The sequence below is a fragment of the Castor canadensis genome, chromosome 5 (assembly GCF_047511655.1).
Source record: "Castor canadensis chromosome 5, mCasCan1.hap1v2, whole genome shotgun sequence".
NCBI lineage: Eukaryota > Metazoa > Chordata > Mammalia > Rodentia > Castoridae > Castor > Castor canadensis.
In genome coordinates this window covers 79,106,149-79,121,218 of record NC_133390.1, presented here as the reverse complement: position 1 = coordinate 79,121,218, position 15,070 = coordinate 79,106,149, and the positions used below count along the sequence as shown (strand labels likewise).

The 15,070-nt window shown below is 34.9% G+C and overlaps 1 protein-coding gene across 1 annotated transcript; it reads right to left on the bottom strand.

Annotated features, from left to right (window-relative positions):
* Nucleotides 1-66: 66 nt before the first annotated feature.
* Uts2b (urotensin 2B) lies at nt 67-14,344 on the bottom strand. Its single transcript, XM_020174042.1, has 5 exons — nt 14,245-14,344; nt 10,375-10,470; nt 7,872-7,909; nt 6,678-6,771; nt 67-92 (listed from the first exon to the last, which is right to left on the bottom strand). The coding sequence occupies exons 1-5, from the start codon at nt 14,342-14,344 to the stop codon at nt 67-69; spliced, it is 354 nt and encodes a 117-aa protein (XP_020029631.1).
* Nucleotides 14,345-15,070: the final 726 nt, after the last annotated feature.

Below are 15,070 nucleotides of genomic sequence, written 5' to 3'. Positions count from 1 at the left end.
TATATATATATATATATGTATCGTCTTTTTCTAACATTCTTCTTTTTTGTATCCAGAAACAACGCTTTAGACACAGTATTTCCAAAAGCAAGCTAAAGAAGAAAACAAAGCATATTCTTTATTAGATGTGTATTTTTTTAAAACCTTACATTTAAATAAAATAGTCTACGTGGGCCTGAGTAAGAGAGAGAGCAGTTTTGTAAAACGTACTCAATATGGTAGTTGCTAACTTTATGTGGATCTTTAAATTAACTAAAATTAAATAAATTAAAAATCCAGCTTCTCCATCATACTGGCTACATGCCAAGTGTACAATAAATGCCTTTTAGCCAGTGACTACTACATTGGGCAGTGCAAATTAGAGAATGGTCCAGGCACAGAAATCACTGTTGGGCAGTACTACTGTACATTATTATGCATATAATACAGCCCAAAGGACAAGGTAGTCTAACCTATGAGGCTCACCCTTCTCTTTTACACTTGGAGAAACTGAACTCCTAAAAAGGAAGTCACATAAGTAAAAAGCAGTGCTAAGTGTGCTTCTATTTATTGAGGAAATAGAAAGAAAGATAGGTCAAAGATCATTTTACAAACCACCTATGATATTTAAGTAAATTAATTATCACGTTAAGTCTTCATATTCTGATTACAAAATGATGCTTCAGACAAATTACACCAAGTTTAGCAGCATTTTAATCTTCAAATGCATAAATGAATCATTTAAAATCTGTAGGTTTTTCCCAATCATTCATCCAACTTATAGTAGCTTCATCTAATTGTAAATTTCTCTAATTACTTTCTAAGAAGCTTATAAAACTAAGATCTTTGGAACCCAGTGAGGTGGCTCACTCTTAAAACCCTCAGCACCTGGAGTGAGGATTTCAAGCCCAGCCTACATAGCAAGACCCTGTCCTCCACAACCCCCCCAAGGAAAAAAGAAGGAAGGAAGGAAAAGAGGGAGGGAGGAAGGGAAGAAGTAAGAGAAGAATAGAAAGAAAGAAAGAGAAAAAGGAAAAGTTAAAAACTCATAGTAAGGTAACCATAAATAATACAAGTTTATCTGCTTGCCCAACTAAAGTCGTCTTTAACCTATAATCCTGTGCTCTTCACCACGTATGAAGAACATTGTGATTGCATTCAGAGTCTACTTCTCATTTCTACAAGAGCCATAGATTTCCTTAAACAGAACCAGATTCAAACCCTGTGAAAGCAGAAGTCTATTTTCAGATATGGAACTGAAGAATTTGGCCCACTAATCCAATCTTCTCTTTTATAGTATGCTTTGGAAAATCACCATAACTGTGCACTCTGTGCTTTCAGATATATTTGAATATCTCTGTCTGCCAGAAAAATATAAGCCTATAACATGTACCACACAAGCAGTTCAATTAAGTATGCAAGGGAAAAGATTTTAGACCTTGTTGAAAGGAACTGCCATGAGTGGTATTGTCAAAAGAGTCAACTCCTCAATGCTTACAATATCTTTTCTCATTAACATGAAGTAATACTCCAGCCAGTATTCTAGTGTCCTTTAGTGTCTCAAATTTTCCTACCCTTTGGAACAAAATTCTTCAAAGGAGTTGTCTGTTGTTCACAGTTCCAGTCCTTTAATCAAGTTCTCTTTAACCAAAAGTTCACTAAGAATTCTTGTCAAGATTATTTGTTTCTGAATTCAACTACAAGTTCTCAGTTCCTATCTTACAGGATCCATCATAACTTTAGATGCAGCTGAACTTCTTCCTAGACACAGTTTTTTTTTTTAAACTTGTCTTCTGGGCATTGTTTTCTTTCTTGTTTCCTTCCTTGGTAGCTGCTCCTACTCAACCCTTTGGCTGATTCTATCTCACCTGCCCAATCTTTAACTTTGCAGTGACTTGAACTTCAGTCTGTGAATGTATTCTCTCTGTCTCTTGAATCACTCCCTAGATGGTCTCATTGCAATGCCAAATATGAATTTGCTGATAAATGTTAAATTTATATTTCCAACCTGTGCTACTTCCCTCAATTCCAAATTCATACATCCAGTGGTGGTCTGTTCAAATCATTGCCAAGGAGATACTGTTCCACATAGTATAATGAGCCCTAAATATCTGTAATAGAGCTAGGACTCCCCAAGTATTCCTTCTGCTCACTACATTTCTCAGATGCCTCCAACCCTATAAGTTAGATTGGGATCATGTACTTAGTTGTAGCAGCTAAGAATATGTCTACTTCCTTCAGTTCTTTCTGAAGGAAGGACAATAGAGAGCATGTGTTCAACATAGTAGAGGCAGAAAGTACAAAAAACAAATGATCAACATACACAGACCCAAAATAAAACAGAGGAAATTGAACCATTGAGATTTTAAAATTATTCTGTTAATGTAGTTCACCAAGCATATCCCAACATGCAAATTGGTAAATTGAAGTGAGACACTACACTAAGAAGTATCTAAAATATAACATAATCTCAGAAAGTCATTAATGATAGACAAAGAAACTGTTATAGGTTGGGAAAACTTGAAACAATTTTACAAAATGGTAAAATATGTGTGTAAAATTGATATCTGCAACAGCTTGGTATTTGGATCATGTATCTCTTGAACTTCTGAAGAAAAGGTTAGAAATTAGAAAATTAGCAGAATGTTTTATGTTGCTTTTAGATACATTTAGCAAAGAATAACAGGAGATTAGTGAATTTAGGAAAGAATTTGTGAATTTGTAATCAAATAAAAAGGGAGTGAAAAGTGTTCAGAAACAGTGTCTTAAAATGATGAAAGAAGTAACTGCTTCGAGAGCCCAAATGATATGAGATTTTTAAATGACTTTAAGTGAGAGAGGCTTAGTTTGTATCAGCTGGAATAAAGAGCTCAGGAAGAAAACAGAATAAGTACATGGTCATTAAGGGATAGTCCAGATTCTTTCAAGGCAGCTGATATTAAGTTGGGGGTAATAATGCCAAATAAAATATTTTGAGCACTAAACATGGTGGTGCATGCCTATAGTCCTTACACTTTGGAGGCTGAAGGAAGAGGATGAAGAGTTTGAGGTCAACCTGGGCTACATAGTAAGATTCTGTCTCAAAATATATTTTTTATGAAAATATTTATGTGTAGAAAATAGTTGACAAGCTTTCCAAATTTTTGAAACATGTCATTACCAAAAAAAACTTGGAACCTTAGAGTAAAAAAATATCTTTGTTATTTTAAGACAAAACAAACCTAGCACCTCTAACTCTGCAAGAGTTTTTAGAAACTTGAAAAAGTAGTGTAATTCATAAGAAGGAAATAGCTCCAAGTAGGGCATATGTCTGGGGACTATAATACAAAAACAAAAACTTCAGACAGGGTGAGGCCAGGAGAAAGAACACAATACATAAAGGATTCCTCTTAGACATTAGAGGGCTCCAATCAAAAACCCTTTCTCTGAGAGGCAGGATGGTAAATGTTGTAACCCCAGCTACTTGGGAGTGGAGACTGGAAGAACCAAAGTTAGAGGCCAGCCTATGCAAAAAATTAGAAAGATTTCATCTCAACAAACAAGCAGACAGGGTCATACACTTCTGTAATCCCAGCTACTAGGAAATCATAGGAAGAAGCATCATGGGCTGGCCCCGGGAAAAAACACAAAACCCTGTCTGAAAAATAACTAAAGCAAAAAAGGGCTGGTGGTGTGGCTCAAATGGTAGAGTGCCTGCCTAGCAAATGCAAAGCCCAGAGGAAGGAGGAGGAGGAGGGAGGAAGGAGAAGGATAAAGAAGAAGAAAGAGGAGGAAGAGGTGGAAGAGGAAGAGGAGGAAGGAGAAGAAGGAAAAGAAAAGAAGGAGGAGGAGGAGGAGGAAAAGAAGAAATAGAAGAACGAGAAGGAGAAGGAAGAGGAGGAGGAGGAGGAGAAAGACCTCTGTCCATCTCCAGGGTAGGTGCTATGTCCACATCATTTGCTCAGTGAAATTTCAGAATTGCTGGAGGCTTTCGTTACAGATGTCATGGGTCTCCTATTGTTCTCTTTCATAAATTGGATCATTGATCATGGTCATCCTTTCCTTGTTCTATCTTACTGGGCTTGTGTGTAGTAAATAACTTGTCTTTTCAATTAAAAGGCTGTAAATAAAGAACAGTCATATTCAATCTGATGAAGATGAGTGAGCATATCTGCTGAGTGCCATCAGTGAAAGAGAAAGAGATTAGTGTAGTCTGATGTTTTTAAGAACAGATCACAGGATTGACTGGTAGAGTCCTGAAATGTAGATACTTCCTTGTTATCCCCAGACTCTCTTGCCTATATGTTGGCAGCACCCCATGACTAATTCTGGCCAATGGACTTCAGAAGTGACATGTCACTTCAACTGAAGAGACTGAGAGTTGGAATGTATCTTCTGTTCTTCTTTTTTGAGGTACTAGGGATTGAACCCAGGACCTTACAGCTACAAGGGAAGCTATCACTTTAACTAGACCCCTTTTTGTGTTTATTTTGTTTTACAGGTAAAGTCTGGCTAACTTTCCCCAGGGTTGGCCTTGAACTAGTGATCCTCTTGTTTCTGCCTTCTGAGTACCTGGGGCATAAGGTGTGCAACATCAGCACATCCTCTGTATTTCTCTATTTTGATCGTCTTGAAAGAGGTTAAAATATAACAACAGGCTAGGTAATATAGCTATGAAATGGAGAGGTACTTGCTACATGCATTTGACTATATGAAATTAGGCTTCTGAGATTTAGATTAACATTGTTTACACATTGTGGCCTAAACTATACTAAGGAAAGGTCTGTCCAAATTCTATTCAACCCTTCTCCTCCAAATTCTCTCCTCCTCCAGCTATCAATAAATAGAAATTGCCCTTATTTCCTAGTTGCTCAGAAGTAAAACCTACGAATTATTTTGATACCTGTCATCCTGTTATAGCCCATATATAATTATACAGCAAATTTTGTTGAGTTTTTGTTTAAAATATATACAGAATCAGATCCCTTCTCAATTTGCTACTGCTACCCTAATCTAAGCTCAACCATTTATCTTCTAAACCATTAAAGGGCCTCTATCAAAGTCTCTGCTCCCATTCTTGCTCCTCTTTTGCACTATATTCTCCATAAAGCATGAAGAGTGATTCTATTAAATTTTATTTCCTATCAATCACTGATTTGCTTATAACTTTCCAGCGGTTGCCCATGAGATATAAAGTAAAAATACAAACTCTTTAGTAGGCTCAAGTTCCCCTCCTCTCCACCTTTGACATTATCCTACACTACTTCCTCCTTCAGATTCATTCTCCAAGTCTCATAGCGGGTGGATTATTTGGGGAATGTAATTTAACCCCACTAAAATACAGTTTCTCATCTATAAAATAGTTATATTTTTAGCTATAATAGAGAATAAACTAATAATGGTAGTAGTCTTCATTAAAATGATTTTAACTTAACCTTGCATAGTGCTTACTGTATGTCAGATATTATTCTAAATTAAATTAATTTATCTCATTCTAACATTGCCATGAGAAATATTTTTATTATATGTTTTTGAGAGCTAAGAAAAAATGATGCATAAGAAATTAAACACCTAAGACAACATAGGTAGGAAATGGCAAAATAAAGATTTGAACCCAGGGTCTCTAGCTTTAGAGTCCAAGTACTTAGTCACTGCATTTTGAGATATTAAAATATAAAATATCTGGGATATGCTAAGTTCTTAATACTAGTGTATCCTCTTCCCTCTTAGTAGTAGTGTAAAAATATGTCTTTACAGAAGTTACAGACAAATTTGGGACAAGAGACATATATATATACATATACATATATATGTATATATGTATATATATATCCTTAAATATCTGATATCATTTAAATTGGAGAAATATAAAGTACATATAACTTTTCAAAAATAATAGCCAAGTCAACAAGAAACAAGAATATCCTAGAAAAGTTACAAATATTTAAAGTGATTCAAAAAAATAATTTTTCTAAAATTAAACATTCTGGGTCAATCCTTGAATTTATAACAAGTGTTATAGCAATTAGGGTTCTCTTTGTATCAATAAAATTCTGAATTGAAGGTCTGGGTGCCATGGCTCATGGCAGGAATTCCAGCTATTCAAGAGGCAGAGTGCAGAAGGATCTGAGTTCAAAGCCAGCTCAAGCAATAAATTAGGAAATACCATCTCAATCAATAAAACAGGTATGGTAGCATATACCTGTCATCCCAGCTACTCGGGGGGCATAAGTAGAAGGATGAAAGTCATGGCCAGCCTGGGCAAAAAATTCAACACCCTACCTAAAAAATAACCAAGGCAAAAAAGACTGGAGATATGGCTCACATGGTGCCTGCTTAGCAAACATGAGGTCCTGTGTTCAAAACTCAGTATAACAAAAAAACAAATTCTGAGTTGAGTTAAAACTGGATTGTTTCTATTTTAATCTTCCTGGCATCAATATTTAAGCCAAAATAGAAAGGGTACACCAGTGTTTTGAAACAATAAGAACCTATTTCATTTAAGCCCAGAAAGTAACTGCTACTCACTGTTGCAACCATAACAAGGATCAGAAGCACACCTGGTGGAGCACTTTCATTGGGCTTGCTTCTTAAAAATCTGAGCTGTGATCTTGAGTACCATCACATGATTAAAAACTGCCAACTTTATTCCCTCTTAGAAGTAATTACAAAACTAATCTTTTGGAAGCCCATTTTAAAATTTAGAAATGAAAGCTTACCTCGTTTGTTAGGATGGGAAACAGATAGACCACCTATAGCGTAGGGCATCTCAGCGACCTTTGCCTCCATAAGCTGTTCTTTTAGCTTTTCTAACTGTTCAGGATTTTAAATGATAATTCATTAGTCTTTAATAACAACTATGCTGTTCTCTATAGAAGAAGAGGAAGGATAAAATCAAGAAAGAAAGAAAAAGAAGGAAAGATTGAAGAAAGTGCAAAAGAAAAGGAATAAGAAAAAAACAAAAAGAAATAAAAAGACACGAAATGCATTTAGAGGCTCATTAAAAAAGGTATGTGGCTCAACAGAGATCAGGAAAAACAAAACAAAACAAAACAGGATTTTTGCAAAGAAAGGCAGTGTGGGGGCAGCCTGCACATGTAGCCTGGTAGCTGGACCTGATTTTGTGTCACCTATGAAGAACAACAGTCCTTTTCAAGGAATTCCAGAGAATTGTGTGAAGCTTAGATTTCTTGAAGTCTCTGTCCTTTCTAGCAGAAAGGGAGATGTATTTTGAGGCCTATGATTTCCACTCAGAATTCAACCGTCTTCATTTCTGAAAATCTCTCTAATTGCCTGAAGTCCTCATTTCACTCAAGTAGCGTCAAGCCTGGGCCACTGCATGTCTCCCTGTCCTTGCTACTCAGGAAAGAATGATGGGCACAATTCTCTCTCCTTTCCTAACTTGCAGTACTGTTTGCACAATAATGAAATAGCAAGCATTTATATTTGAAGGAGTTTAGAGATCATACAATTCAACAGTTTCCAAACGTTCTTTATAGAATATAAAGAACTGGAAAAGATGGGCTCACAGGGAGCTCCCTGTCAAGAGGGCAGCACTGCAGTTTCTCTAACCCAGCTGCAGAGCTCCACCCTTACACGCTTCGTTTGCTAAGACCATATGAAATTTTGTCCGGGGAGGAAACTTCACAAAACACCAGTGAGAGAGAATTGCTATGGGCCCAAGGTCTCAAGGTTGGGTAATTGGAGTGATCACATCAGGCATAGTTTTGTTATATTTTTAATTTTCTAGTATAACTTGACTATTTCTCCTAGTGAATTACTTTACTCTTTCTCTAGCAGGATTAAAAGTTTCACACTGTAGTATTAGTGATTTTTTAAAAAACATTGTGTCAAAAATAAATTGTCTTGCAATAATTATTAAAATTGAGCATTTAAGTGTTTCTCATTCTCACCTGGTTAAGTTCTTCCAGTTTGTTAGCCAGCTCTACATCTGCAAGAAACATTTGTCATATGAAAAATGTACATTGCATATAATATTTAAGTCACTTCAGGAAACACATTCATAATTTTATATGGAAGGCAAAGGACTTTTTTATATTATTTGAGGTCAACCCATCCATTCCTAATGTAAAGCCCTCAATATATTTTTCAATGTCCATCATACTGAGATGCAACCAGTCACATCAAGAGAAAATACTTATTTCCAACAACAGGCACAGTTTTCTAAAGTATAGCAGAGTTCTAACATGTACTATTATTTAAAAAGAAAGTACTGTATTTTTACTGACTTGCGGACATTCTCATGGAGCAATATTAAGTGGAAAAAAGAGGACACAAATTCTACATATAATTCAATCAAAATGGAAATTCCTCCAAAACAGTAACTCTCCAAACTTTATAATGTGGGTGTGAATGCTTCCCTTTAATAATGTCATTTATATTTCTCCAGTAAAATATCCTACTTCCAACCTTACAATCCCAACTTCTTTAAAGTATTTATTATTTGGGGAGGGTCTTTTTTTGTTTTCATTTGTTGTTTATTTTTATTTGCATTGCCAGGAATAAAACCTAGGGTCTGGAGCATTCTAGGCTAGCATGAGCTATATTCCAGCCACAAAAGAATTCTTTTAACTAATATTCTGTCCTGCAAATACAAACCTTTTAAAATAGTACTTCATTTACCCACCCTGTCTTGTATAGAAACAAAGTAAAGAAGGTGAATATGGATGATGTACCTCCTATACAAGAATGAATATAGAATTCTTAAACCTGTTCAAATCACCTTAAGATGGGGACTGAGGTAGAAAGGAGAAAAATAGAGGGGATGAACCAATTTCAGTTATAATACATATATACATGGAAATGTCATAAAGAAACTCCTTATACAGCTATCTTAAACAAAAATGTCATTTTATTTTTTTACAAAAACAAAGAACAAGCGGGGAGAACATGTCCTTTCTTTGGGGTTGGTACCAGTGGAAGGGGGGAGAATGTGGGGAAAGTGTATAAGAGGGTGAATATGATACAAATAGTGTCTACAGATGTATATAAATGGAAAAATGAGGCCTGTTGAAACTATTCCAGGAATGGGGCAGGAAGGATAAAGGAGAATGATGTACAGGTGAATGCAACTATGATATATTGTAAGAACTTCTGTAAATGTCACAATGTATCCCCAGTACAAGAATAGTAAAAAAAACATACTTCAGTTGTCTGAGAGGGTACCACTTTGTCATATTGTCACACACTTGTTCTCTAAGTCCAAACTTGCTAAATTTCTGATAAGGTCTCAGTAATTTCTTGAAGAGCAGTCAGAGGCATGTTTGTAAATCAGATTCTCCTGTTCTTCAAATGAAAACAATCTCAGTTGATATAGCCTCAATTTCCAATTCATAGTCTCTACTCAGCCATTTCCCAAATAAAAGGGACTTTCACTATCACAAAAACCACAGTTAATTGGTGAAATTTATAGTGGAAACCTATCAAAATACAATGTTTTAAAACATTAGTGGTTGAGTGTGTTGGCCCACACCTGTAATCTCAGCTATTCTGGTGGTAAAGGCAGGAGGATGCAGTTCGAGACCAGTCTCATGGGCAAAGATAGTGAGGCCCTATCTCAGAAACATAATAAAACAAGTTGGGGACATGGATCAAGAAAAAAAGCACTTGCCTAGTAGTGCTCTGGGTTCAATTCCCCCCCCCAAAAAAATGCACTTAGTGCTGGGTGCAGTGGACTAAAAAGACCAAAACCAAACCCAGAACAAATTAAAAAAAAACATTTAATAAAAGAAATATTAACAGTGACAGTGGAGAGTTGCATCCATGAGAGGAAAATGTGAGAAAAAGTAATTGTTTTTTACTTCTGTGGTTACCAATCCCATTAGGACCCTCAAATCCAACAACAAAATCTTTTTTCTTTTCTCTCTTTTTATTGTTGTGCATTTGTACATTGTGGCATTTACAAAAGTTCTTACAGTATATCAAACATATCATACTTGAATTTCCCCCTTTCCACCATTCTCCTTTATCTCCCCCACCCCCTTTCCTGGAACAATTTCAACAGGTCTCATCTTTCCATTTACATACAGTGTACACAGCATTTGCACCATATTCACCCTCCCTCACCATTTCTCCACCTCCTCCCTCCTCCCACTGGTACCAACCCCCCCTAGGCAAGACCTGTTCTGCCCTCCTGTTCTCTGACTTTGTAAAAGAAAAAAACTGACATTTTGGTTTGTTTAAAATAGCTACACACAAACATTATTTAATGTTTTCAAATAATCCCATGGCTTTTAGCATGACTATGTAAGAAAAACATTTATGTCTTCAGTGTATCACACATAAAGGAATAATTATTTTACTTAATATAAATTGCCATTTAGAAAGAGCAAGTCTGGAGATAAAATAGGTTCTATTATTTTTAATAGAAAAAGCATGACTTTATTCTTCACTCACCAATGTGGGAGGGCCTTTGGATATCAAAATTTTTACTGAGTAGAGCCAGCAATAGTTCAAGATTCACATCTTCTTTCACTGGAAACAATTCATTGCCTGTAGTGATCACAGACCACCATTGTCAATCTAGTACTGGAAGTGTCCTAATCAAATGAGTTTTACAGACAACCATCAATGCAGATATCCACCAATGAAAGAGATGTTGGGAGATGTCCTAGCCAAAAAGATAGACCACTTTAAAAATCAGTGCATGTATGTTACACAGGAAGAGATCATGAAAGAGAAGCAGAAAGACAAATAATATAACTGGAAGGTCACATCCTAAAGTGTAACCTGTGGTCTTCTGCATAGTGATATTGCAGGAGAATTTTACTTTCATCTTTAAAATCTATGTTTTTGAATTTTTCTGCTATTGCATTTAACAGAAGAAGTAAAGGCTGAAAGTTGTTTCTAAGATAAAAGAACATTTGATTTTGTGGTTTTATTTGATATGCATTTAAATAAGAGTCAATTTGTGTTCCAGTAACTGCTTTTAAACCCTCCAAGAAAACCTTGTGGAAGAAACAGAATGCCGCCAAATTTTTCCTTATTGACACCTTTGAATCATTCTCTGGTTACCTCCCAGCCATTTATTGTTCAGGTCCCCAACTCTCTCAGCATATTAGTCTTTATTCTGTAATTAAAATTGGGACAACAGACTTCATTCAAGTACTGAACATGAGAATTCAGGAAGATTTCTATTAACGATAATGTCATTGAAATAATAATTAATATATGTTGGCCTGAAAAATCAAAAGTTTATCATATAGTTTCTATAGGATCACTTTCCCTCCCCAATTCCTCATCCTAACTGTGGCAGTGTGGGCAGAGGCTAGATTAATCAGGCTGGAGATTAGGACCAAAAGTACTATGGTTTCCACTGGAAGAATGGCTCATTATCTTACTAGATATTTTTCTTTAAGTCATCTGTCTCCCTGTGTCATTCATTCAGTTGATGAAATAAATTAAATGGCTCACTAAAGAAAGAAAATGATGACTTGGGGCAGATAGCAGCATCAAAGGTTTCTTCATTGACCAAAGATACTTAATTGTTGTTCAGTTCTCCATGAACACAGAAATTAGTGTGGGCTTGAGTATTTAATATATTAATAGAATATCAGTGTTACTTTGCTCAACATTGACTACACAAAAATTCTCATGAGATACTTTAAGAGTAAGACCTGATTATACAAAAATATAATTTTCACTTTAATCATTAATTAAAATGTTACATTTTAATATTTTGAATTATTTCTTGGGGGGAAGGTAAACTTTAGAGCCAGATGACAATGACTATTTGTTTCAACAATTATATGGTGATAAGAGAAACAGATTCAATTCTTCCAGCTTACAAAATTTATAAAACTGGAAGGAAGTTAGCTAGAGATCTGAAGCTTTCCTTTACTTAATGGACAATTTCTGTGCTTATGTGAAACATTTTTCAAAAGACAAAATGAATTATTGGCCTTCACCAGTTCTGCTTCCAGGGATTATACCTGCTTACCTCTTTGTCTTCAGAAATTCTTGTCACTACTTTGTAAGATAACCATCTTTCATATGTATCATTGAACAAAATGATTTTTCAAGATTCTTTATATTTCATTGCTAAAATAAACATGTGAACTAAGAAAAATAATAGAAAATAATTTTGTTTCTTGTTTAAGTTTAAAAACATACAGCTTCAAAGGAATAAGTACATGTAACCTTAAATATGTTTCTATCTTTGAATTAATATTGACAAGGATATTTCAATATAAAATATCAAAATTTAGATCTATCTTTGGCAAAAAAGATACTAAAGCTGTTCGTAGAGGAAAGAGTGAGTGTTTTGGCAAATAAACAGAAAATGCTGATTCATTACAGATTATTCCCGAAGGTGTGAAATCTTAGCAACTCAGTTCTCCTGCTTGTATTCACATCTGAAGCTTTAACTGAATAGAGACAAGAAGTTTTACCAGAAAGAAACTCCCAAAATGATACTACATCAAAAAGAAATTTTCCACAGTCATCTTGGTTATGATATTTGTGGTAATCTGCTTTCCCAGTTTTAGGCTTGCCCATTGAAGCATGTTTTTATATGGCTCCCACAAAATAAAATCTGGCAGAATTGTGGTATTCGTCTTGTATATTATCTGCCACACAGAGAGAAGGCTGATGACTCCAACTTTATCATCTGTGTCTGTCCATAAATGTTTATTTGAAAGATAAAGTCAATTATTTAGTTGTTTTGGAAAATTGTATGCATGAAGAGAAGCATGCCTCACCAGTCTTAATCAATTTAGATCATAAAATAATCTTACTAAAAATTTAATCATCCTCATTTACATAGGATGATGACACTAAAATCACAAAAGAAAAATACATCCGTTATGGAGCCAGTGATAGAAGCAAGTCACTATGGAACTCTCTTGTCAGAGGTAATACTTAATGGTAACCTAGCAAATGCTTCAGAGTAGTATTTTCCTCTTTATATTTCTCATATATATGAAATCAGAAGTTACAATTGCCATGTACACATGTACACATACTAATTTTTGCAAAGTCCTCAACAAATGATATTTTTCTTCACATATTTACACTGTGTTGAAACCACTGGGAATCTCATTATTTGGCAGAGGGAGCAGCAGAGACCTACAAGTGCATTGATTTTGACCAGACAAAGATAAAATGTTAGTGTCACAGATAAAATCCAGAATCTTTGATTCCCAGGCTTTTATTTAGGTTTCTGATACTATTTGTCTTTCAGTGGTAATATCCTTGTAAATAAATGATAACACTTATGCAATGTCTTCCCAATGCTAAATGATAGCTCTAATTTTTATTGACTTTTAAAACCACTGGAGGAAAAAAGGGCTAGTGAAGATGAATAAAATCCAAATATGAAGAATTTTGATTCTTTAAGTCACTGTCACATAAACAAAATTTATTACATTTTCTCCTGGCTCCAACTACATAAGATAAAGTAAAAGAATATCTTCTTCCTGACAAGAAGGTGTGCTAGATTGAAGAAAACCCCAGAATTTCAATCTTGAGGCGATATTATTTTAAGTCACTATTCTTAAAACATAAATAAATACATAAAGAAAGGTCTTGATAAAATTGTCTGCCTCAATGAATCAGCACAAAATCCAACTCTACTGATTTTCAGATTAGGATCTACTGACATATTTAAAGAAAGATTGAAATATTATAATGCCATAAGCAATAACTTACTATCATCAATTTTATATGGGTATATATTTTATAAATGTCATAGATTAAATTATTTCATTTAGCTTAAGTACCACAAATTTATTAGAAATCTGATAAATGCAGTCAGTACATAGCAGAAGCACCAGCACTGCCTTCCTGAAAGTATCATAGAGATTTCCCTGTGTGTTATTGTCCTCAGTCTCTACAAACACATTTTTATCTGCAGGTATTTTTCTCTGAGATGCTCTCTTTTCACAAGTAATTTGCTAATATTCTCAAATAATGAAAATCTCCTTTTTCATTTTCCAAAATGTACTTTAGACTGTGCAAAGATCATGTGACTATGTTGCTGTATACATGTTCCTGATGTTTGATCATAGCATTCAAAAGAAAAAACAAATTGAAATCAAGATTAATTTAGTACAATGCTGGGTAAAGTTCATCTGGCACAATTTACTTGCAGAGAGCACAGTGCACTACCTTAATTCAAAATAGCAACTGTTTAAAGGAGATTTGGTAACTGAATTATATTATTGTCATAAAGCTTAATTTCATTAATGACAGAAAAATCAAAGTGATGCAAACAGGAAGATAAGGATTATTTACCCACCTGTAGGATTTTAGATCATGTGTACATACCTTGGGTAAGATATGGCCGTCCATGCACTGATTCTAAAAGGATCATCACAGATAAAAACGTCAGGAGTCCAAAGCAAAGAGAGGTTGAGAAGATCTTCATCTTAAAAGTCTTCTGTGCTAGCAGAGAAACTCACTGTCTGCTCAAGATAAATATTTCAATGGCTGTGAAATGCAGAGGAGCTCACTCTTAAAAGGGAAGTGTATTTCAATTACAAATCTTCTAGATAAAGAAAAAAATTCATAAAATGTAATGCATCCTGTCAACATGATCCACTACTTGGAGAAGTGACAGGTTGGCTACACAATCAATGGCAGGAAGAACCCAATCAATGTATCTCACTCATGCCCATTTCACTAAAAGCAGGCATTCTTATGCATGCCCACACAATTAAACACATGCACAAGCATAAAACAAAAACTTAGAACATAGATTTTTGTAAAATATTGTCTAATTTCCTGATTCTGGGATTAATTAAACTCAAATCCTATTAATATTCAGATTTTGATCATGCAAAGCAGGTAAAAGTAGGAACAACACCTTCCATTTGACTAATTTTGTGCCAAATGATGGTCTTCCTGATACTGATGCAACCATCGGTTAGTTCATTCTTAACCAACCAACTAGATTAAATTTGGGAAGAGCTCCAATTCGAAATGAATCATAATGGGATAGCATTACTGTCTCACTGCATTGGAGAAAGATGGTTTCATTTTGCTGCAAGCAGCACTTTTATAAATTAAGGCTCAATTTAATTAATTCAAAGTTGGCAAATGTCCCATCAATTACTCTCTTTAACACTTACTTTAATCGTTAATTTTTAGTCAG

Coding starts and splice junctions, on each gene's coding strand:
- Uts2b (XM_020174042.1), bottom strand. CDS start 14,344: ATGAAGATCTTCTCAACCTCTCTTTGCTTTGGACTCCTGACGTTTTTA. Junction 10,471..14,244: donor ACGGCCATATCTTACCCAAG/GTATGTACACAT, acceptor TGATCACTACAG/GCAATGAATTGTTTCCAGTG. Junction 7,910..10,374: donor CCAAAGGCCCTCCCACATTG/GTGAGTGAAGAA, acceptor TGTTTCTTGCAG/ATGTAGAGCTGGCTAACAAA.